A 24,379-nucleotide genomic window follows, 5' to 3' on the forward strand; every position below is an offset into this window, starting at 1 on the left:
TTGAGGAGATTCCCCCTTCTATATGTAAAGCGCTTTGAGTACCCAGAAAAGCGCTATATAAATGTAAAAAATTAATATTATTAATAATCAAGTCATTAGAGTGGTGCAGGGATTATGTATTTTTGTAGGCCAACCCAGAAGTTAGCATCAGCCTGGTTCCCTCAACAAAAACCCAATAGGATTTTTCCATTGGCTTTTGGATTACTGCAGAAAAGGTATGTGACTAACAAAAGCTTATGATTCCTACATGTCATTGTGATAATCTTCATAAAGGAACACAACTTTTATGAATTTTGAAGCGTAAATACAATCGGCAGAAGCTAAACGTAGGAAAATATCTTGAGCTTGTGTTCACCACAGACTTTATTTCAAGCATTTAAAAAAGACCTATTCAAAAAAAAACTTGACTTCAGAATGATGGAACTGGAACTGGTAAAATGCAAACATGTTTACAGGTTTTGGCCTACGTCATCCCTGCACCACACTATATTTAATATCCATGTATCTACTTGTCTGGTAAGTAATGTATTAAGAGGGATAATGTAAAGTAGTTATTACAAATTAAATCCCTTTCAGATTCAAGACCTATTCACTTCTGACCTGATCACCTTATTCATGCCGAATATCAGCTGATTAACTGGCCTGCCAAATGTAACGTTATCACAAGTCCTAATGCTGCATTCACACCAAACGCGAATAGAGCGTCAGGAGCGAGTGATTTCAATGTTAAGTCAATGGAAAGGCGCGTTGACACACGTCTGGAGGTCCTGCGGCGCGATGGACGCGATTCCGCCTCATTCGCGCGTCCTGTTCGTGCGAATGACACGAATTGAGCATCTGGCGCGAAATGCGCGAGTGGTGCTTTTTATGCATTCTCATGTTTGAAGCAAATTCGCGTCTATTTCGCTTCAAACTCGATTTATACTCTCTAGACGCTCTATTCGCGTTTGGTGTGAACGCAGCATAAGAAATTTTGGTCCAATTTTACACAATTGCAATTGAAGTCAAGTTAAAACATTCTCTTGTTGGGCTCAAATCATCACACTAAAAGTGGAAACTGCAATGCAGTTGAAAAAAATTAACATCCCAGTTAAATCTATATGCATCCTGGTTGAGAATAGGCTGGTGAAAATCATGCAGACCTCCCTCGCACCCTGACCATTCCTTTTTCCAGTATCATCCCCCATCAGCACACAGTAAGAGTGAGAGCCCTAAAACAAAGTCCAATCAACAACAACATCATAAATTCTTCCAACAGGCTGTAAATGTTATAATCAAGGGCAATTGTTTTCAGCCATTAATCTAATTGTACATGCACTAATCATTTCTATTTGAAGCAATCATTGTGTTCATATTCTTAGGTTGTGTATGCTACTTTATTGTAGTTTTATGTTGTTTTGTCTCCCACACATTATTGATTATTAATGTGTCTTGTTCTCTCGCAGTAAACATGAGGTATTACTCTCAGCGCAGTGCCACAGGCTGTGTGTGTTCCTCACTGATCACATACTGATGGGATTGCATTATACTGCCTCAGGACTGGACACAAACATTTTCACAAATATTTTCTTTTGTACATAATAATTACAGAAGACAATGGAAAAAAACACTAAACAAATTACCTTTCTTACTGAAATACTGTGGCGGTGATGTGTTGCAGTGGTGGTATTAGATGATAATACCATGGTCCTGAATGACTAGCATTTTTATACGCCATGGTATTTACATGGTACATGCCTAAATAACCTGGTAGTATGATTGTATTTTGTGTTCTGACTATATGCAAATATTTAATTCACAGTGGAAAGGGTAGTATAAAAATGAATAGTATAGAATAGCCCTGTAGTAAAGCATGACATCAAAGGGGCCAAACACATACAGTATACACACATATTTAAATACTGGTTTATGGGATAACACTCTGAATACTGCAGCAGCAGCATTGTATGTTAAAAAGTCCCCTCTGGGGACAATGAAGTTTGGCAGCTCTAGTTTGGCTGGAAACAGGCAGAAAGGGTTTTCTCTTTTTGAAATAAAGAAAAATGGTTGAAGAAATGTCATGCCATCACCATGGCAACAGAAAAACAAGAAGAAAATATTTTTTTCAAAAAATAGTTAGTTATTCTCATTCATTCCTATTGCCAAAATATTTTTTTTATTGTTTTAAAAAAATATTCATGCAGTTTTGCCAATAAAATTAACATATGTTTTAGAATGTTTATCATGTTTATCACTTTTACAGGAAACTGAACAGTCTAACAATTAGTGCCTCACACAGAACATTTAAAAATTAAAATGTGTACATTTTACAGTTTCCTTCAAATAGGCAAATTTTCATAATGGTTGGAAGACATAAATGATAGTAAGGTATTATAGATAAGGGCTACTGTCTGACTGCTCAAGAAACAGTACGACAGCAGTTGTACAGTACTGTCATTGGACCTATGGCCCTTTCAACCACCCAAATAGTCTGTGAGTGTCTGTTATTACACTGCCTATGGTGCTAAGCCATCTAAGTCATTTAACATTATTCCCATGAAAACTTTTTCTGCTATTTAGAATACAATTTATTGTATTCTAAAACATGTTATTATTGGAAAATTCAAGATATATTAACCTTCAGTGTTCTTTTTTACTTATTTTTTTTTACATTATTTACAACTTAAAGCTACACTGTGTAACTTTTTTAGTTTATTCTTAGCTAAAAACACTTAGTTCTTTCAAAAATATATGTGCTCATTAATGTATATTTACTTCTTTTAAGTAATAAAGTATTCACGTAAGTTTATAATATGCCATTGAAAATACATACGGGTAAGGGCTTCGAATGCGGGTCGCCATGTTGCCCCCCCATCTTGAAAGTACATTAGCCAAAGAGGGACATACCCGTAAATTCAAGCTTCGCCTTTCGCGTTTTAACACTCGATGGCACCGTGTCGAATGTGGACGAGGTCGAACTGGAAGCCATGTTAATCTTGGACTAAATCGGCCACCGTAGGAGTTAAAACAAAATCGGAATTGAGAGGAACAGAAACTATTATTCACTGGATGGTCATATACCTTTCCACCGCTAGATGGGGGAAAATATCACACAGTGTAGCTTTAAAGGTCCCATGCCTTGGATTTTTTTTTATTGTTTTATAATGTTTCCTGAGGTGTACTTATGTTGTTAGTATGATTTTTACTAGGGCTGAACGATACATTGAATTTTCATCGTCATCGCGATATGAACTCGCGCGATTAACACATCGCAACAGACAGCCTGACACGATGAATAAGGGAAAACAGTTTACATGCGCCAATCTGAGTAACGTATTCTGAATACTTGGATTACTTCCACATTGAATTGCATTTTATAGGTGTAGGAATGCGGTCATCAAATCCTGCTTAAATTATAAAATATTTAGCTAACGTCAAACGGGGCCATCGGCTCTTGGGCTGGTAAATCAGCACATAGGAGAATGTAAAGTCTCACGTCAACTAAGCAGGAGCACCGGCGGAGGGCGGCCAAAACACATTTTTTTTGTATGTGAAGCTGTTTTACATGAATATTATGGCACGAGTGAAGCACAAAGCTTTATTAATAAAATAAATAATAGGTTCGCAGTTAAATGTTATATCACAGCCATGGAAACATATGGATTCAGGCCGAACGAGAGATGAAGGCTTTGTGTGGTGAGCTAAATTTAAGTTTGCTTGCGTTTTGCGATCTGGTCACACGATTTTCCACGAATTTAACAATAGGCTTACTCCATTTTATTCTACTGGACATGGAATCTCTTATTTGTTTCCCCAAATCCTCATTTACGTCTCTCACAGGGGATTACGTTTCTTCATTATTTGATGTATTTAGGAGTAGGCTATATTCGCATCATTTACTTTGGTAAAGTAGAAAACGGAGTAGGACAGATACATTTTACTTCAAACTTTACTTTATTTAACACAGTTTGTGCTTGCTATTAGACTTGGTCAAGTGTATGTGGATAGCGCATTTTATACACGCCGGAGATTTTTAGTTTCGCTTTCTCTCACAGCGCATAATCAAACACAGCCTCAGTTCTTGACACTGCGGAAGATAATTTCGTTCTTCACATTTTACTACAAGTAGCCTATCAGTTTTGTAACATCAGGAGAAAACATGAAGATATTAGAAAACGATGCTTCTTTCCTGCTCGTGTCATCCCTTTCAGCGCAAAGAGGCATGACGCACGTCTGTGAGGAAATATAAACACATTTTTTCTTTAACTAATATTTAACTTATATTATTTATATTTCGATTATTATTCGATAGAAATTTATTTAAATTTTACAGGCTGCAGTATGTTGTTTCACTGACGGAAGTAGGCCTACTAAAATAAACACGCATGTTTGAGCCTTATATTTTTTATTTTCAAAATGTAGGCTATTTAATTGAGGTATATACCTCAATCGAAAATTAAATAGCCTACATTTTGAAAATAAAAAATATAAACGAATAATATATTTAACGAATATATAACAAATTTATATATATAATATAGCCAAAAATATATATAGGCCTAGGCGTGTGTGCGTGTGTATCCGCCACCGCACAGTTGCACTGCCGTGTTATATTTCGTTCTCCCATCTCTTTTTTTCTTTAATATGAAATGCTGTTTGAATTTCCAAGATAGAAACGCATTCTTGCCCTGGCTCTGTTGTTCTGGCTCCATCTCTACCTCCAGCTCCCGCTGCTCCTCTCCGACTGATCACGCAAACTGTGCATTTTTTCGTTTTCATATTGGGGCATTCTGAGAAATGCATTGAGTTGCCTTAATTTATTTAGAGAGTAAATAAACTCATGAAACAGAGAAGTATCGTTAATGTTATCCATTGATTTCAACAATGTACTGTATTCTAAATATCAACTGTTTAAATTGTAACTGTAACGGAATACAGTTACTCATAATATGTATTCTGAATACGTAAAGCCGGTACATGTATTCCATTACTGCCCAACACTGAACACGGCCTATTAAAGCACTAAGACATGGGAACAGTATAGCTAACATTCACATTTGAATATTTATCGCAAGTCATATCGTCATCGCAATATTAAACAATGTTATCGCACATCGCAGCTTTTCCTCATATCGTGCAGCCCTAATTTTTACATCATAAAATGTCAATTTAGAAATAAATGGCATTTTTCTATCCTGATGTTTACCCTCTGGCTTGAATGCTCTGTTTCAAGGGGCGTGTCTGCTGTGAGACTTCAGTGAAAACGCCCACTGTTGTGATTGGCTGACATCTTTGCATTTGAAATGAGTATTAGATTATGTGGCGGAGGAGGCGTGGTTTAGCGAAGTCTGCAAGCACTGCCAGAGAGAGACGGACTGGGCACTCGTGGATCAGAGAGACGGAGAGCTGGAGAAAGATTGCTGAGAAAGTTATATTGTACCGAGTTGTTGATAGCGCAAGTTTATTTTGTTTGTATCTGAGAGATCTGAATAAAATGAAAAATAAAAAAAATTAAATAATTCTGAATGTGTGGAAACTTAGCCATCTGAAGGTGGGTCGATGTCATCAGTGAACATTTCCTCTGTCAGAACAAGCAATCGTGTCTATGTTTGGAGCTGATGCCCGTGTGTACATAAATTCCACTGATCCTCACAAACAAGCGAGCATCTGTTATAAAACACTCACAGTACATTCATTTTGACAACTACGTGAATATATTGAACTGTGTTCATGCAGAAAATGTTTGTTTGGGCATCAATAATAACGTACTCACACGTGCCTAATGCATGACTCCTGCATGTCACTGTAATAATCTTTACCTTCATTACAATCATCATCCAAACAAAACTTTTTTAAATGAGCCGAGAGTGCACATACACGGCTTGTTTGCGCATCAATAATAACAGACACACGCGTGCCTAATGTATGTCATTGCAATCGTCTTTACCTTTATTACAACCGTCCTCCATCAAAACTTTTTAGCGACACTGGTTTTCTTTATCCATCTGAAATGTGTAGTTTGCGTATACTGTGTGTATGAAGCGGTTGGGTGTTTTGAGCCAGAAAATTGCTTACACATATTTTCAAAATGCCATTTTTTGCATTTATACATCAGGCCCCAGAAGATCGCATACACAATCCTGAGACACTTCATCACTAACCTTCACTTCGGGCAGATTGTTTTTTATTTAATATTAGAAGTGGGGTCCAACTCTTTCACATCCATTTACTAATATTATTTTTAATTTAATTGCTAAATCAACATGTTTAAATCAGACTGAATAGATCTTAAGCAATGATTTCAAGTCAATTCATTAACTGAATTTGTTTGATTTAGAAGTAAATGAATTAGATTTCACCTCTAGTCCATGCAGCACTCACCTTCATAACTGGCTGAGCGAAGTATTTGGCACTCCAGTCGCAAAGACCTGTCTGCAGACTCACACTGATGAAGTTCCTGTGAGCAGCTGCCTCATCTCCATCCTCAGCAGTCTGAGGAACACACCAGACAAATGACAATATGTAACCGAATCGGTGATCAGGTCTGACTGACTGTGTTTTATCCTGCTTATTACACAACTATTTGCTAATTAATAAAAACCTGGGCATGAAATGTTGAAAACAGTTGTGCTGCTTAATATTTTTATGGAAACCACACTACATTATTTTTCAGGATTATTTGAAGAATAGAAGGTTTTAAAGAACAGCATTTATTTGAAATATTTTGTAACATTGAAAATGTATTTAGTCACTTTGGATCCATTTAATGCATTCTTACTGAATATACACAAACACACAAAATACTAATTTCACAAATATAAAATTCTTATTTTAGTTCAGTAATTTATATTAAATTATTTGAGAATTTTTCTTTTTACTATTTTTTTAAAATTTAGATTATTTTAGAAAAAGTCAAAAAAGTAGAAAAAAAAAACAAGAAAATGCATTCTGCTACATCATTAATGTATATATTATTATTAATCTGCAATTCAAGTTACTTTTTGCTAATATTTAACAAACAATGCAGAATCTCTTTTTTTAACTGCTTTAACTGGGGACTACTGAGCTTCTAGCCACCTAGGTTTTATGCCCATAAAACCAATGAATAGTGAAAACATACAAGGCCTGGGGCTTGGTTTCAGTGTTATATTCTCACAAAGTTGCTAAAACTCATAACTACTATTGGTCTAAACCACAAACAAGGCTGCCACAAAATAAGAAAAGAACATGGCTGCAAAACACACTTTTTTCTTAAAGCTACACTGTGTAACTTTTTTAGTTTATTCTTAGCTAAAAACACTTAGTTCTTTCAAAAAATATATGTGCTCATTAATGTATATTTACTTCTTTCAAGTAATAAAGTATTCTCGTAAGTTTATATTATGCCATTGAAAATACATACGGGTAATGGGTTCAAATGCGGGTCGCCATATTGCCCCTCCATCTTGAAAGTACATCAGCCAAAGAGGGACATACCCGTGAATTCAAGCTTTGCCTTTCGCGTTTTAACACTCGATGGCACCGTGTCGAATGTGGACGAGGTCGAACTGGAAGCCATATTAATTGTGGACTATATCGGCCACCGTAGGAGTTAAAACGAAATCGGAATTGAGAGGAAGAGAAACTAATATTCACTGGATGGTCATATGTGACCCGTCACGGAAGGTAGGGACACAAGTCGGTTCTGGGGCATTTTGAGTTATTTACAGATTCTGAAAGTGTAGTCTCCAAGCTTTCCAGTGATGTGTAACACATGGACAGCTGATAATATTTGGAGAAGTTGTGGCCATTTGAAAGTAGGCACTCAAAAAAGCTTAACAGGGAGAAATTTGCCTCTAAAGATTTTGTTCTCACCTGCTGGGAGTGACAATAGGGCCCATTTACATCTCATTTAGATAAGCCATACCCCCTGTAAAGCTGCATGGTTACAATCGGACCGCATTCTACTAATAATAAAGGATAATGTGCATTGTAAATGTCACTAATTTATCTTTTTTGACTAAAAATGATTTAGAGGCTCCATCTCTACCTCCAGCTCCCGCTGCTCCTCTCCGACTGATCACGCAAACTGTGCATTTTTTCGTTTTCATATTGGGGCATTCTGAGAAATGCATTGAGTTGCCTTAATTTATTTAGAGAGTAAATAAACTCATGAAACAGAGAAGTATCGTTAATGTTATCCATTGATTTCAACAATGTACTGTATTCTAAATATCAACTGTTTAAATTGTAACTGTAACGGAATACAGTTACTCATAATATGTATTCTGAATACGTAAAGCCGGTACATGTATTCCATTACTGCCCAACACTGAACACGGCCTATTAAAGCACTAAGACATGGGAACAGTATAGCTAACATTCACATTTGAATATTTATCGCAAGTCATATCGTCATCGCAATATTAAACAATGTTATCGCACATCGCAGCTTTTCCTCATATCGTGCAGCCCTAATTTTTACATCATAAAATGTCAATTTAGAAATAAATGGCATTTTTCTATCCTGATGTTTACCCTCTGGCTTGAATGCTCTGTTTCAAGGGGCGTGTCTGCTGTGAGACTTCAGTGAAAACGCCCACTGTTGTGATTGGCTGACATCTTTGCATTTGAAATGAGTATTAGATTATGTGGCGGAGGAGGCGTGGTTTAGCGAAGTCTGCAAGCACTGCCAGAGAGAGACGGACTGGGCACTCGTGGATCAGAGAGACGGAGAGCTGGAGAAAGATTGCTGAGAAAGTTATATTGTACCGAGTTGTTGATAGCGCAAGTTTATTTTGTTTGTATCTGAGAGATCTGAATAAAATGAAAAATAAAAAAAATTAAATAATTCTGAATGTGTGGAAACTTAGCCATCTGAAGGTGGGTCGATGTCATCAGTGAACATTTCCTCTGTCAGAACAAGCAATCGTGTCTATGTTTGGAGCTGATGCCCGTGTGTACATAAATTCCACTGATCCTCACAAACAAGCGAGCATCTGTTATAAAACACTCACAGTACATTCATTTTGACAACTACGTGAATATATTGAACTGTGTTCATGCAAAAATGATTTAGAGGCTGAAATATGTGAGTTTTATCTTTTTATAAAACCTTTTTATTTGTTATTTGCTGGTTTTCTACATAAAACTTGGTGAATTGATTTCATTGTGTAGCATTGGGACTTTTTAACAGGATTCTGTGATAACCGTCATGATCAACTGTGATAAACTAAAATCAACTATAATTATGTGTTTTTATAGTATAATATGCAAAGTACAATTTTCTATAAGAAAAAAAAAACTCTGATTCTGTTCTTTTCTCTGACATTTAAGGGTAACAGGCCTACAAAGGCTCTTTTAGGTCTAAAACAGTTTGGATAGTTGTTAATACAGCGTTCCCACAGCTTGGTTAACTTCAAATTCAAGAACCTTTCAAGGGCTTTACTTTTGGCCATATGACAGAGGTCTGATATTCTATTTGTCATATTTCTGTTTTGCATAAAACTGAAGAATATTCGGTACACTGTATTCTAAAATGATCTGATATTAACTTTTGCATGGATTTTATTGAAAAGAGCTTAGGCTCATGTAACCAGTCTATTTTTGCAATATTTCACGGTGTGTCTGTGAAACGCTGAGGTACCGTAGTGGTTTTGTGCGCGCGTGAACATCATGGCAATGTACAACACAAAGTACCTCCCGCGGGAAACGCTTAATGTAATGCATAAATGCAAGTAACAAACGTAAATCAAGTATAGTCCACGAAGTGTTGGCGAAATAACACATTATCGGACCGGAGAGAATAATATGGAATTTCTTCCAGAAAACTTCTTGCACAAAATAAATTCAAGCACTTTCAAGGACCTGTATGTATGTTTATTTTCAGTCATGTCATTGTACTCAGCCCTCTCTTTCTGCACAAGGGAAAGATGATCATGTTGGTTCTTTACTGCTTCAGACATTGTGTTATCTGGGAGGTTTGCACTTCGTATCAGCTGCTCGTTGCTCGCTGCTCGTGTATCAGCCACCAGGGTTGCCAGGTTTTCACAACAAAACCCGCACAATTGCTACTTAAAACTAGCCCAAAACAAGCCCAATCACATTTCAGGGGGTAAAATATGTGTTTTTTTGGCATGGTTGCCTACTAAAATTCACATTCCCGGGGCTAAATATCACATAATTGGGGTCGCTTCAACCCGCGGACATGAAAAACAGCGGACTTGGCAACACTGAGCCACGCTTCCCTTAGAGGGCGGGACAATAACAAAAGAGAAACACGCCTCTGCTGCATGCTAGAATCTCCTAAAAACAAGGCGATTTCAACCTCAAAGTGTATGCTTTTAAATATACCAATACTGCTATCTCAAACATGGAGAGGCTTCTTCATGATCTCAACTAACAGATTCGGCAAAAAAGCAAAAAACTGCAATTTTGAAAAAAACCCGCTTCATTCTCATTTTGCTCGAAACTTGTGCTGCCGACTTGTGTCCCTGGTTGCCGTAACGGGTCACATATACCTTTTAACCGCTAGATGGGTGAAAATATCACACAGTTTAGCTTTAAATAATTATTTGACATGGCAATTAAACAACACAGAAGGATGGAGGAGGATCTGTAGGAAACAACATCCCTGCTGTACCTGATCAGGGCCCTTGTCAAACATCTTCCTGGTTCGTGGGAACTGCTGCGAGTGGGGCGCCTGACCACCCAGAGTCGGTGTGTATGGTGGCCGAGAGGGCGGCACTTCCCGGACCGGTGGTTTGGGCACTTCATTGGTGAGGCTGGAGCTGGAGGCACCAGGCATGGGAGGAGATCCGCTGGAGGGAGATGAAGAGCGTTTGGATCTGTGGGAAGCACTACAACACCAACAAGCAGGGCCATAACAAACAGATTAGTGTACTGCAAAAGAACAGGGTCAGCATGCACTGCAATGCCGCATGTTAAAACAAAATTAACAGCCACAGCTAATAAACAAAATTAAAAAAGAACAGGATACTGTTTAATAGATGCAAAGAAGAGTAAAATAACAGAAGCACAAGCTATTACATTCTGCTTTTTCACTTATATAAAAGTACTAAATCATTCCAGGTGACTATATGGTCCTGCTGCTGATTTTAATGTATTTAAATACATATTTCAGTTTGAGTAACTCACCCTGCTTGATGTATGAGTGTTCCTTTGCTGGTGGGACTGGCAGGCGCTGATTGAGTCAGAGATCCTGAGTCCAGAATCCTCTGTGTGCGAGCGTTCATGGTGGCCTGATGCGAGAAGCAGTGTAGAATGTAGATGTATTATAACAATGTAGTTTAAAATTGTGCATCCTGGTCCTGATTCCATATAACAACGGTGACTACTGTGCCATTTCAAGGTTTGATAGCCAAGCGCTGAAACAAAAATTATTTCTGGTGGCCCTGTAGTAAAAACAATACAGTTAATGTATGAAAATATGTGCGTCTCTGAGCTGCAACCCTAGAGAAAAAAGCAACAGCAAAGCTCTTCCTCATAACTCTAATCGCAACTTAAAAGGGTAAAAATCTGGGAAACCCAGGAAGTTGACTTATTTGCTTCACCAAAATCTAGTTAACAATCCCATCCCCTCATCACCATGTGGAGAGATGTTCTAATCTGATTTTTATGCTAAAGCCTGCAGGAAAGTGAAAGAGAGATATATTCATTATGACTGAGTAGACAGAAATAAAGTTATTGTGTATTTGGGCAGCAGATCAAACATTACAATGCTTGTGTTTGTGTCCCACAGATTCATTAAGTTAAAAAAGAAAAACAGATATGAATATTGAGAGAGAAAATATATGATGCGGATTATTAAAATGTAAACAATAATTAGTGAAAGAGACTGGAGGAGACAGAGAGATTATATACATAAGACCAAATAAATTAGATAAAAATAAATAAATGTGTATATTTTTTCTTACAACCCCAAATCAGAAAAAGTTGGGACAGTATGGAAAACGCACAAAAAAAAAGAAAAAAAGAAGTGATTTCAAAATTTACTTTGACTTGTATTTCATTGCAGACAATATGAACAAAATATTTCATGTTTTGTCTGGTCAATTTCATGTCATTTTTAAATATGCATCCTTTCCTGTCATTCAGACCTGCAACACATTTAAAAAAAAAGTTGGGACAGTAAAGCATTTACCACTTTGTAATGTTGCCATTCCTTTTCACAACACTTAAAAGACGTTTAGGGACTGAAGACACCAAGTGATGAAGTGTTTCAGGTGTTATTTTGTCCCATTCTTCCTGCAAACAAGTCTTAAGGTGGGCAACAGTACGGGGTCTTCGTTGTCGCATTTTGCCCTTCAAAATGCACCACACATTCTCTATTGGAGACAGGTCGGGACTGCAGGCAGGCCAGTCAAGTACCTGTACCCTCTTCCTCCACAGCCAGGACTTTGTAATGTGTGCAGAATGTGGTTTTGCATTGTTTTGTTGAAATATGCATGGACGTCCCTGGAAAAGATGTCTTCTTGAAGGCAGCATATTATGCTCCAAAATCTCTATGTACTTTTCAGCATTAATGGTGCCTTCACAGAAGTGCAAGTTACCTTTGCCAAGGGCACTGACACAACCCCATACCATGACAGACCCTGGCTTTTGGACTTCTTGCTGGTAACAGTCTGGATGATCCTTTTCTTCTTTGGTACGGAGCACACGGCATCCATTCCTCCCAAAAAATACCTGAAATACTGATTCATCTGACCACAGTACACGTTTCCACTGTGTGATGGTCCATCCCAGATGCCTACGAGGCCAGAGAAGTCGACGGCGCTTCTGGACACTGTTATCATAGGGCTTCCTTTTGGCACAGTACAGTTTTAACTGGCATTTGTGGATGTAACTACGTATTGTGGTACTTGACAAAGGTTTGCCAAAGTCAGGGTATCTGCAGGTTTCACCAAGTCAAATTTAAGACTTTTTAAGACCTTTTCAAGACCATTATGAATTAAATTTAAGACCTATATCACGCGATTAAAAAAAAAAAAAACGTACAAAAGGAAATGCAGAATCACAAAATTACTTGCAAAGCAAATTCATTTATTCAATTTATTCAGTTGTGTAAAAAATGTTTTTTTGTAGGATTCTTTGATGGATAGAAAGTTCTAAAGAACAGCATTTATCTGAAATAGGAAAGGATTATGTGACTCTAAAGTCTGGAGTAATGATGCTGAAATACAGAAATAAATTGCATTTTAAAATATATTGAAATATAAAATAGTTTTTTAAAATTGTAAAAAAAAAAAAAAATCACAACAATACTGTTTTTGCTGTATTTTGGATCAAATAAATGCAGCCTTGGTGAGCAGAAGAGACTTCTTTAAAAACATTTTAAAAATCTTACCATTCTCAAACTTTTGACTGGTAGTGTGTGTGTATGTATATACATTTTTTGTGAGATTTTGTGGTGGTCATTTTCAGAAATGTGCAGGTTTTTTTTGTGCAGGCCACATTTACCATATTATTATGTTATATGCACAATAGTCATACATGGCAATAAAACAAACAAAATGCATGAATCTTGTTTGACAATAGGACAAATAAATACAACTTAAAAAATACAGATACAAACAGTGCTTTAAGTTTAGGTAGGCTACTGTTTTTTTTTTCCCGTAACGACACAGGCAGGAGGGGGTATAGGCTAGGCTATATTGGGTTGCTTTCACTTTAAGACCTACAGTAATGTGTCTAGATTCGGTACACTCGTGCGAGCGCTGACAGGCGGCAAATGCGTGTACAGAATCTGCGGCCAGTCTGACATCGGTCCGTGTGTCAGTAGCGAATGAATTCGGGGTTTACGTCGCTTTTTAAACTCTTTTTTTAGTGCTATCGGGCATATCATACTTTTATTTGGTCATTATGCGAGATAGCAGGTAAGAAAGATTCGCTTTCACGATCGTGGAACTGGAAGAAATGGAGAACTGAAGCTGAAGAATAAAATCCGTTTGATGTGTCTGTGGTACAATCCGAAAGAGACCCGCGCCAATAACACGAAAGCTGATTGGCTGCTATATAAGATGCATGTTGGTCTCTCACTAGCGAAAAAACGAACTACTTCACACACACACACACACACACACACACACACTCTCTCTCTCTCTCTCTAAAACGCTGCGGGAGCATTTCAATGAGCAAGAGGTAACTTAGCGTTACATGGACGTAGGAAAATTAAGAACCGTTTAAAATTATTTAAGACCTAGAACTCAATACTTCAGCGAATTTAAGACTTTTTAAGGCCTTAAAATTTTGATTTTGAATTTAAAGACTTTTTAAGATCCCACGGGTACCCTGAAAGTAGTCCTGAGCCCATGTGGTGATATCGCTTATAGATGAATGACGATTCTTGATGCAGTGCCGCCTGAGGGATCGGAGATCACGGTTGTTCAGCTTAAGCTTGCGCCCTTGTCCTTTATGCACTGAAATTCCTCAGATTCCTTGAATATTTTAATTATGTTATGCACTGTTGAATGTGAAATATCCAAATCTCTTATCTTTCTTTGAGGAACATTGTTTTTAAACATTTCAATAATTTTCTCACGTATTTGTTGGCAAACTGGCGATCCTCGGCCCATCTTTGCTCCTAAAGGATTAGACCTTTCTTGGATGCTGCTTTTGTACCAAATCATAATTACAATCACCTGTTGACATCACCTGTTTCAAATCACATCATTATTTAACCATTTTACCTCATTACTAGCCCTAAATTGCTCCTGTCCCAACTTTTTTTGAAATGTGTTGCAGGTCTGAATGACAGGAAAGGATGCAGATTTACAAATGACATGAAGTTGACCAGACAAAACATGAAATATTTTGTGTTCATATTGTCTGCAATGAAATACAAGTCAAAGTAAATTTAGAAATCACTTCTTTTTTTTATTTGCGTTTTCCATACCGTCCCAACTTTTGCTGATTTGGGGTTGTATTTACGTTGTACAACCCCCATTAAAGAGAGACTGAAATCTACCTACTGTTTCTGCTAAAGTGTCGCATCACATCACATTGGCTTTCTACATGCTTAATGAGATGCACTTTCCCATGACCAGTGAAGTATATACTGTACTTTTAGTGCTAGTTTGAGTACATGCCTGGGTAAGTCAGAACAGGCTCAGATTTGTGTGTGTGTTATTTTGCACTGATTGGACTCAGCAGGTCTATCTGAGTATCACTGCACAAATGTCAGCGTGACAAATTGGCACTCATTGTCACCTGCTGCTCCGGAACTTAAGAAAGGTCATAGACAAAACAAGCTGAGTCTGATTATTAGAAATGCACAACATGACCCTCTGCTCAAACAACCTCCAAAAGTTCTGCAATCATGGTTTAGAGACTTTTTAACATCAATCAGTGTCTAGCTTATATATAAACATTTTTAAAAAATATATAAAAAAAGATTTGTCGAGGTTTTACATTAAAGTGCTTACGTAGCTGCCATTATAAAAAATAAAAACCCTGGAACCATGCTTCACAAAACTAGAAGCCATTGTTAGTCATTTGATTGCAACTGTGCTCAAACTGATGTAGATATGATGCAAGCAGGCCCAAGAAATCAAGCCCAAGTGTCTGATAATTTGTCAGATGATTTTTGGAACTCTGTCAACCCCTCCCCTCTCTCCAGTTTGTAACATGAGATTATACAGACACTTCAAAGATTTAACTTAAAAACATAGCCCAGCATGGTCTACACAAGATTAAAATAAGAGTTTAGTTAAAGCAGAAAAGCAAGTCTGCAGTAACTTGCTTGAGCTTAACTAGATTTTTCCGAAGTCACTCTACAGCTTTCTTACGATAGATGATGTCAAAGTGAGAGTGTTTTCTGGAAATCAAAAACCCCAGCTTGAAAGAGATGTGATGACAAATGTACTGATTAGTGAAGTCTCACATGTGGTTCCAACCCCTGAGAACTACATTTGAAGCCACTTCTAAGGTGATGCATATGGCACAGTCGATTTTTAGAGTAAATTCTGGAAGATGTTTGCCTCAAAATTCATATGAACTTACATAAACGGAACTCACATAAACGGAAACCAAAAAATGTGGCTATATAAAGTGTATTCCACTGTTAATTAATGTACTGTAGTTAAGTTAAACATCTGGAAACCCTTGAGTACTGCAATGTTAAAGAAGCACTTTGAAAGTGTAGCCTGCGAAGCTACTATTAACTCAATTTAAAGAAGCTAATATTTTGAAAACAGAATTACATATAAAGCTACAAACAAAAAGGAGCTAACTACATTGAAGACAGTTCTGCTAGTTCTGTACATAGCACAGCAAAAAAAAAAAAAAAAAAACCTGTACGATGATGAAATATAAAAACGCTGATTTATAGTCACTAGTTACAAGTATAAAACAAGCCTCAAACGTATACATTTATACAGAGTGCATCAACAACTATTAAGTTGAATAAATACCAATGAACAGCAAGTTAACTAAATAATTATACAAATATTTATTATCTGTTCATTTACATTTTGAACAAACAAAAATGAATCAGACAATTAAACATATGAGAGAAAGCTTAATTTAGGACAAAACAAAAGTGTGTTTGAATATTCCCTCAGATTTCTTGAAAGTAAAGCTACATACACAACAATGTGAATTTTAAAAACAGTTGATACGCTGATACATGTTGGAAAAAGTAATTTGTTACTGGACAAGTTACATTATCTTGAGAACAGCGACTGAAAAATGTCCTTAGTTTTATCTAGATACAATGGTGCAATGCAGCATATGGAAGAAGAACAGTTGGTGAGTGGAATAGTGTAGTGCTCTTTCAGCTCAGGCTAATTCATTAGTGAAGTGTTATGTGCTAATACTGTGAACATGCGGGTAGGGACCCATAGGCCATTGATGAAGAGCCTCAGCAGGGGACTGACACGGCTTGCACAGCAGATACTGAGAGACAGAAGTCAGCGGTAGTTATTACCTTGTTAACTTACGGCTGCCTCTCAAGAGCTTCTGCTCAACATTACTAGGCCACAGGGAGCAGTTTCTTTTTAATCGCATTTTCTCAATAACAAACAGGTCAATGTATCTGATGGTAATAATGGAAATTTGATATATGCCATGCTATTCATTGTTATGGTTATCTGGACTCATTCATCTTTAGTTTCACTCTCATGGACTTTGAATTTGCATTCATCAGTCACATTTCTTTGTCTTTGTTTCCTGCCACTCATCTTTTCCTATGTACACTAATCATCATCACAGCTGTTCATCATTTAGTTCATCACCTTGTGTATTTAAGTTTCTCACCTTCACTCAGTGTGTTTATGCTACCCGTTTGGACTATTGTTAAACTGTTTTGAATCTTCATCATCGTTTTCTTCATGTGTTCCTGCACCTTGCTGACAGAAGACCGGACCAAAATGGAATATGCTGAAAAATTTGCGGCTGTGGCTTATATGAGCCACGATTTTTTTTCTTCACAGATCAATTCTGTCATTTTACCATCACCAGCCCCTTTTGACGATGAGACCCTGAAGTCTTTGTTCTGGATCGGGGCGAACTACCACCATCACATAGACCTCCCAGACACCTCTGGATTAAACTGGAGTGACACCATCATCCAGTGTCTGGAGTGTGTCTACCCCCGGGCCCAGAACACAGCCTGACCCAGAGCCTATTTCACCACCTGCGACCACGGAGGAATCGTGTGTGGAGAGCTACCACCCGCCACGACATGTCACCCATAACCCGAGGATAAGAGGCCAGTGCGGACCCTCGCAACAAAAGAGGAGCCCCCCAGTGAGTCTGACCAGGGGACAACAGTGGACGAGGGTATTTTGGTGGATTTAGAGACTGAGGACTGGCTGATGGACTTCAGTGCGGAGGTATCACGATTCCCATGTAAGGTACAGTTTTATGTAAAGGTTTGGGCACCCCTGATAATTATCATAATCTCAGTTTATAATCTGCTGGGCTTTCAAAAGCAGCAACTTCATTTTGTTATAATTTATGCCTTATGGAAACATTTCAGTTCTGAAATAACATTTATTGAATCAACAGAAACAATACAATGTGAGTCATAACAAAAACAGACCGGTGCATAAAAGTGGGCAACCTAATAGAATTATCACATTAATATTTAGTAACCTTTTGCTGAAATAACAGCCTGTAGTCGCTTCTTATAGCCACAGATAAGTCCCTTAATTCTGTCTGTAGGTATTTTGGACCATTCTACCTTGCAAAATGTCTCCAGTTCAGTCAGATTTGATGGTTACCGAGTGTGGACAGCCCGCTTCAAATTATTCCATAGATTTTCAATGATAATCAAGTCTTGGGACTGGGATGGCCATTCTAGAACATTGTATCGGTGTCTGTGCATTTATTCCTTGGTAGATTTGGAGCAATGCTTTGGATCATTGTCCTGCTGAAACAACCAACACCGGCATAACTTCAACCTCTTGACTGATTCTTGAACATTGTTCTTAAGAATCTGCTGATACTGGATGGAATCCATGCGACCCTCAACTTTGACATGGTTTCCAGTACCTGTGCTTGCCACACAGCCCCAAAGCATGATGGACCCTCCACCAAAATTTACAGTAGGGAACAGGTTCTTATCCTGGAACGTTGTGTTCTTTTTCCGCCACACAAAACGCTTCTGGTTGTGACCAAATAGTTTCATCTGTCCACAGCACATTATTCCAAAAAAATTCTGTCTTGTCCAGATGAGCCTTTGCATACCACAAACGACTCTGCTTGTTGACAGTATGCAGAAAAGGCTTTTTTCCACATCACCCTTCCATTGAGCTGTTCCTTGTGCAAAGTACGCTGGACTGTGGAACAATGTACAATGACACCATCAGCAGCAAGATGTTCTTGGAGCTCTTTGGAGGTGGTCTGTGGTTTGTCTTTGATCATTCTAACCTTTCTACGCCTTTGCCTCTCAGATATCTTTTTTGGCTTGCCACATCTTTCCTTCACAAGGACTGTTCCTGTTGTCCTCCATTTTCTAACTATATTTCTGACTGTGGAGACAGAGACCTTAAACCTTTGTGATAACTTTTTGTATCCTTCTCCTAATTCATATTGATGAATTATCCTAGATTTCAAGTCATTAGGGAGTTCTTTTGAGGTTCCCATGTTGCTACTTTCCAGTAGAGAATCATAGAGGAGCACAACTAGCAATTATCTACCTTGAATATCCTTTTTCATGATTGGTTGCACCTGTATTTTCAGTCTAATGTTCAGTCTAATGTTCAGTCTAATGGGGGGGGACCCCGTTGCGAGTGCGACACACTAATCCGCTTCTATAGTATTAGTTAAACTAAAAACTTAGCAGGGATTGCTCTGTAAATTAAATTGAGAATGTAACTAATGCATATGCTATTTTAAATACTGTAGTCTATGCCAGATATATATAGCCTACATTTTGAAATCATTTGAGGCTGAAACATCCATGCGTGTTTATTTTAGCACTTCCGTTAGTGAAACAACACAGCCTATAAAATATTTAAACGATTTTCAGTAAATAATGGTTACCTAAAGAATATAAGAAAATTAAATATTAGTTAAATATATACTATTAGAAAAATATTTGATTACTATTTCCCCGCAAAGATGCGTCATATACCGCTCTGCGTTTTGAGATGAATGGGACACAAGCTGGATAGACACCTTCTCGAATATCTTCATCCTTATAGTTTCTCCTGATGTTTCAAGGCAACAGTGTTTGTAAAATGTCTGAAGAGCGGATTTTATCTTCCACAGGGTCAAGACATTTAGGCAATGTTTGATTATTCACTGCCAGAGAAAACGAAACTAAAATCACCGGCGTGTGTGAAATGCGCTATTCAAATAAACCAAACTTGACACGCCTTGCTAAGTTTAATAACAAGAACAAACTGAGTTAAATACAATTTGAAGTAAAAAAGTATTCGTCCCACAGTATTTTTTTGTTATACTTTCCCACAGTAAAGGATGTGAATAGTTATAATAGATTTAATTATAAGCAAACGAAAGGAAGAAACGTTTATAATCCCCTGCGAAAATGGGTGCGACGTGAGTGAAGATTTTGGAAAAGAAACGAGATGTCCATGTCCATTGGGATAAAATGGACTAGGGCTATTGTTAAAATTCACGGAAAATCGATTGACCAGATCACAAAACAGAATGAAAAAGTGCTCTCTGACCATTATTTCCTTTGTAGGCTAAACAAAGCTTTGTGCTTCACTCCTGTGGTAATATTCACGTGAAACAGCATTCACATACAAAACACTGGGTTAGTAAAATAACAAAATTAATTTTTAAAAGTAGAAAATAGTATTTATGTAAAGAGATATATTAAAATATAAAGAGCTCAACTCTTAAGTGGAAGGAAGCCATTTTTCCCCCTCACGTGCGGACGAGTCATTATTTGGGTTAGTAAAAATAACGAAATTATAGTTTTAAGTAGAGAATAGTATTTATGTAAAGAGATATAGTATATTATCTACCGATTTACAGTGACAGGAACACCATGTTCACTTTACTTGGTTTTAGTGACGATCTGACAGGGGTATGTTTCCCGCAGTGCTAAAAACTCTCTCTGATGCTGTGCTTGTAGCACAAACACACATGTATTTACGTGCCAATTTTGCTAAGAGCGGATAGCGTGTTTCATTGTCTCTCCACCATGCTAGTGGATTAGCCGTAGAGTCATTTGGTTGTTCTTGGAGATAGCGGATTAACGCACGCTCTGATCGGTAAAGTGGCAGAGATTTCAGACCTCCGTTTATTAAGGAGATCTCCAAGATTTCTCTTCTTGGTAGGGGGTGGTGCACAGACCTCTCCCGAATCATCTCCAGCAGTAGCAACCTCCGAAGCACCACTAACTCCGCCTCCGTTTCCCTCGTCAGCTGAGGGAACCTATCTAAATTGTTTTTATTTTTTTTATGTTTGTAAAAAATATTTTAATAACACGGTTTTGGCGGTTATAGAGTTCTAATGACGGTGTTTAACTATAACCGTCGGTCTCACGGTTATATACTAACCGTCACACCCCTAATGAGAGTGCTGTCAGTCAGCGTGAGTTTATTGTGTTTGTATCTCAGAGTTCTGAATAAACACGAGTCCCAGTCACACCGGGTCCGTCTTCATCATTATTATCAACTTTGTAACACATGCAAAGTACCATTACAGCTGTCGAGATGAACGAGTTACGAGTAAGTGTTGATAATAGTATTATTTTTAGATATGTTCCTATCATATGAAAAGCGCCAGTGACGCGCATTGAGTACACAGCGCAAACAAAGACACAACAGCATTAATCGAATGTAATCCAGTTTATTGTGGGGAAAGCTGCCTAGCCCGGATATGCTCACGCTTACCCCCCTTCTGCTTAATCTCGCGCCGCGTAAGGCGCCTCTGCTGTGGGCCAGATGCAGTACTGGGGGTCGGTGATGTTGAAGGCCGACCGGCCAGTGCAGCCCGAGCTTCGCCATGTGTGAGGTTTATCTCTAAAGATGTTACTCTGCTGATGTTGAGCAGAAACGACTGTATGCACATTTTAGAACAGATAGACGCGACGAGGACGTACAAAAACACTGACTCATAAGATAGAAAACACGAAAACACTGTTCTGTCGGGAGAGAGAGAAGGCGCAGTGTGTGCAAGAATAATAAATAATTAGCTACACATAAGAAATCACTGATCACAGATAAGAAGGAACTGAAAAAAGACTTCTGTTTTCATTTGTACATCCAAACACTGAGAAACTGCCAGCGTTCACTCATTCACAAGCAATGATCTCTCGAGCGCTTGCATGGGCGTGCCAGGTTCTCTGGGTGGAGGAAAGGGAGGTAACCGTTCCTGCTTGGACGTCAAACCAGGAGACTTCAGGATTGGCCAGTCTGGCCTGTCATTTTCTCAAAGGCAGACAAAGACAGCCAGAACATCGGGTTTACACCGATCAACATTTCTATCCACTTGGGGACAATATTCAGGCTAGGGGAACTCATATTAATGTTGAAAAACCTCATAAAATGAAAATTTCATGCCATGGGACCTTTAATAAAATGCAATTGTGAGTTTATATCACATATTTTTATTTTTACAATCTAATTGCGATTTTTTTAACCAATATTGCGATTGCGATTTAATATGCGATTATTTTTTAAACTCTTTATCTTCTGTATTATTCAACAATACATCATTGTATAATTATGGTGGAAATCTTTAATTAGTACCTCACGATCCGATTCTGGTAGTCACGATCCGATTCCAAAACAATTCTTGAACTTTTTCCTTATTAATTATTAATATTAATCTTATTAATTTATTAAAAACTTAAAGGCCCGGTTTCACAAACGGGATTTAGGCTAAACTAGGATTAGGCATTAGTTCAATTAGTACATTTAAGTAACTTTTATAAATGTGCCCTAAAAAAAAACATTACTGGTGTGTATCTTAAGACAAAACAATGGCACTGACATATTTTAAGATACATCAGTGCAAGTTTCTTTCAGTTAACACAACTCAAAAATGCATTTTAGTCTAGGACTAGCTTAAGCCTTGTCTGTGAAACTGGGGGAAAATGTTTTTTATTATGATTATAATTATAAGCTTTTTAAAATAACTACACATTATAACATTTTAATTAAAACAATTGCATGCTAATAATTTTAAATATATAAACTAATATAGCTGCAAAACATAAGCTAGTAAATCATAAAGAGGAACAAAAAGACATATTACAAGCAATGAACAAAGAGTGCTTTCAGTATTTAAGAGTGTCTGAACTGTGAGTGATTTTTCTCTTTCTCAGCTTTAATGTTGTTTGATTATTAATGATGACATGACATCATCATAGACAGTGGGAGACCTGCATTCACACTAATGCACAGATCTCTTTTGAAATATAAGATGTTTTTGCCCTGTCTGTTTAATTCATTAAGACATTACTGATGGTGTTTACATAAATTTTGCATCATAAAAGCATTTTGAGACGCACACAGACGCGTGCTCGCGAGCACTCTTCACAAAGCGCCGCATGAGCATTTGAAATGGAAAGCCTTCTGTCAGTGAGTTTCTTATTTTTTAATATACAAGCACACTGCATTCCTAACGACATGAATGAAGCCTTCGTTGAGCATTTGTGAGGAAAATACCGGCAGGCGAGAACACACACTGTAAGCGTGACATCAAGCAAAGTTTCTCACAGCGCATATCCTGTGCAAAGAAGCCTGCGAATGTCATTGCAATTCGAGCCGTCAACCTTTCAGAACTTTATGAAATATTATTTTATGGTTCGTGTGTGATTGTGTGTGTGTGTGTGTGTGAGAGAGAGAAAGAGAGAGATAATGGAAGCAATCAGAATACGGGTGTTTCTAAAACACACGCAGCGCCACCGCTCACCTGCAGTTAAGATCTAAACTCAGAATCATTGGAGAGAGAATATTTTCTCCCACCTCTATTGTAGCCTATAGTATGAACTACACAATATTAGATAGATCAAACACAAACAGTTTTTTTTCCTTTTAGTCCAGGCATATGATATGTGTAACGTGCCAAGTTGATGCTTCTTCTGCAGACTTTACTCTCGCGTGTCACGTGACCAGACTGTAATCGCAGCTTTTGCGGTTAGGAAATCGTGTTTTATCATATCGCGATATTATTGCAAATGCAATTAATCGTTCAGCCCAACTGACAAATGTTTATTCTGCAACTCTTGTAGCACAAAATGTTATGGACCGAAACACATAAAATAAAAGCAAATACAATAACACTAAATATAAATATAAGCAGATGTAGCAGATATAAATATGCGACCACAGTAAAATGGGGCAGGTGTAAGGAGGATCCCAGGACTGTCTGTACCTTGTATGCGATGCTGTTGAGAACTTTCATGGCCAGATCAGAAACGTCTGGAAATGGATCAGCTGCAAGATGCAGTAACACCCTCCAAATCTGAGTATATACACTGTTAAAAGACACTCCTGAAAAGAGAAAACAAATTAACACATTTTGTTAGTTTCATTTTAAATAAAGCAATTATGTATTTGGTGCATTTAATGATAATTTATGTGGAAACAACTAGAGTAGAGTTAAACTGAAGTTCAGATCCTCCCAGGGGTATTCCTTACAAAAAAGTACTGACGCTGTAGCATGGTACAGTGATGCTATCAGACGAAAATACAGTGGTACTGCATGGTACTGAACGATTAACATTTCCATATGCTATGATAGTTACAAGAATACCAGGATATTATGGCTCGCATAGAATCATAAATCAGCAATATTATGGCAATATTACAGCAATTTCAAATAGAATTGTGCAGAGAATAAACAAACACTGAAGAAATTTTCTATTATTCACTCACACCAGTTTATACAGGACAGTTAAAGTTGTTTATGATTTTGTCAATACATATATCCTGTACAGTCATTAAGGTCACTAATTACTTCCCCTGCCTGTACC

General features: G+C 37.6%; 1 protein-coding gene across 2 annotated transcripts in view; it reads right to left on the reverse strand.

The window, feature by feature from the left end:
- Nucleotides 1-24,379, reverse strand: part of rptor (regulatory associated protein of MTOR, complex 1) — a 377,545-nt gene that overhangs the window by 67,337 nt on the left and 285,829 nt on the right. Inside the window, exons 22-25 of one of the 2 annotated variants that reach the window (XM_079841367.1) lie at nucleotides 23,779-23,897; nucleotides 11,116-11,219; nucleotides 10,601-10,778; nucleotides 6,361-6,471 (exon numbers count right to left, since the gene is read on the reverse strand). In XM_079841367.1, the coding sequence (XP_079697493.1) occupies nucleotides 6,361-6,471; nucleotides 10,601-10,778; nucleotides 11,116-11,219; nucleotides 23,779-23,897 (512 nt within the window). Of the gene's footprint in view, nucleotides 1-6,360; nucleotides 6,472-10,600; nucleotides 10,818-11,115; nucleotides 11,220-23,778; nucleotides 23,898-24,379 lie in introns of both variants that reach the window. The other variant, XM_079841366.1, reaches the window with a different exon arrangement.

The sequence above is a fragment of the Gobio gobio genome, assembly GCF_949357685.1.
Source record: "Gobio gobio genome assembly, chromosome: 17".
NCBI lineage: Eukaryota > Metazoa > Chordata > Actinopteri > Cypriniformes > Gobionidae > Gobio > Gobio gobio.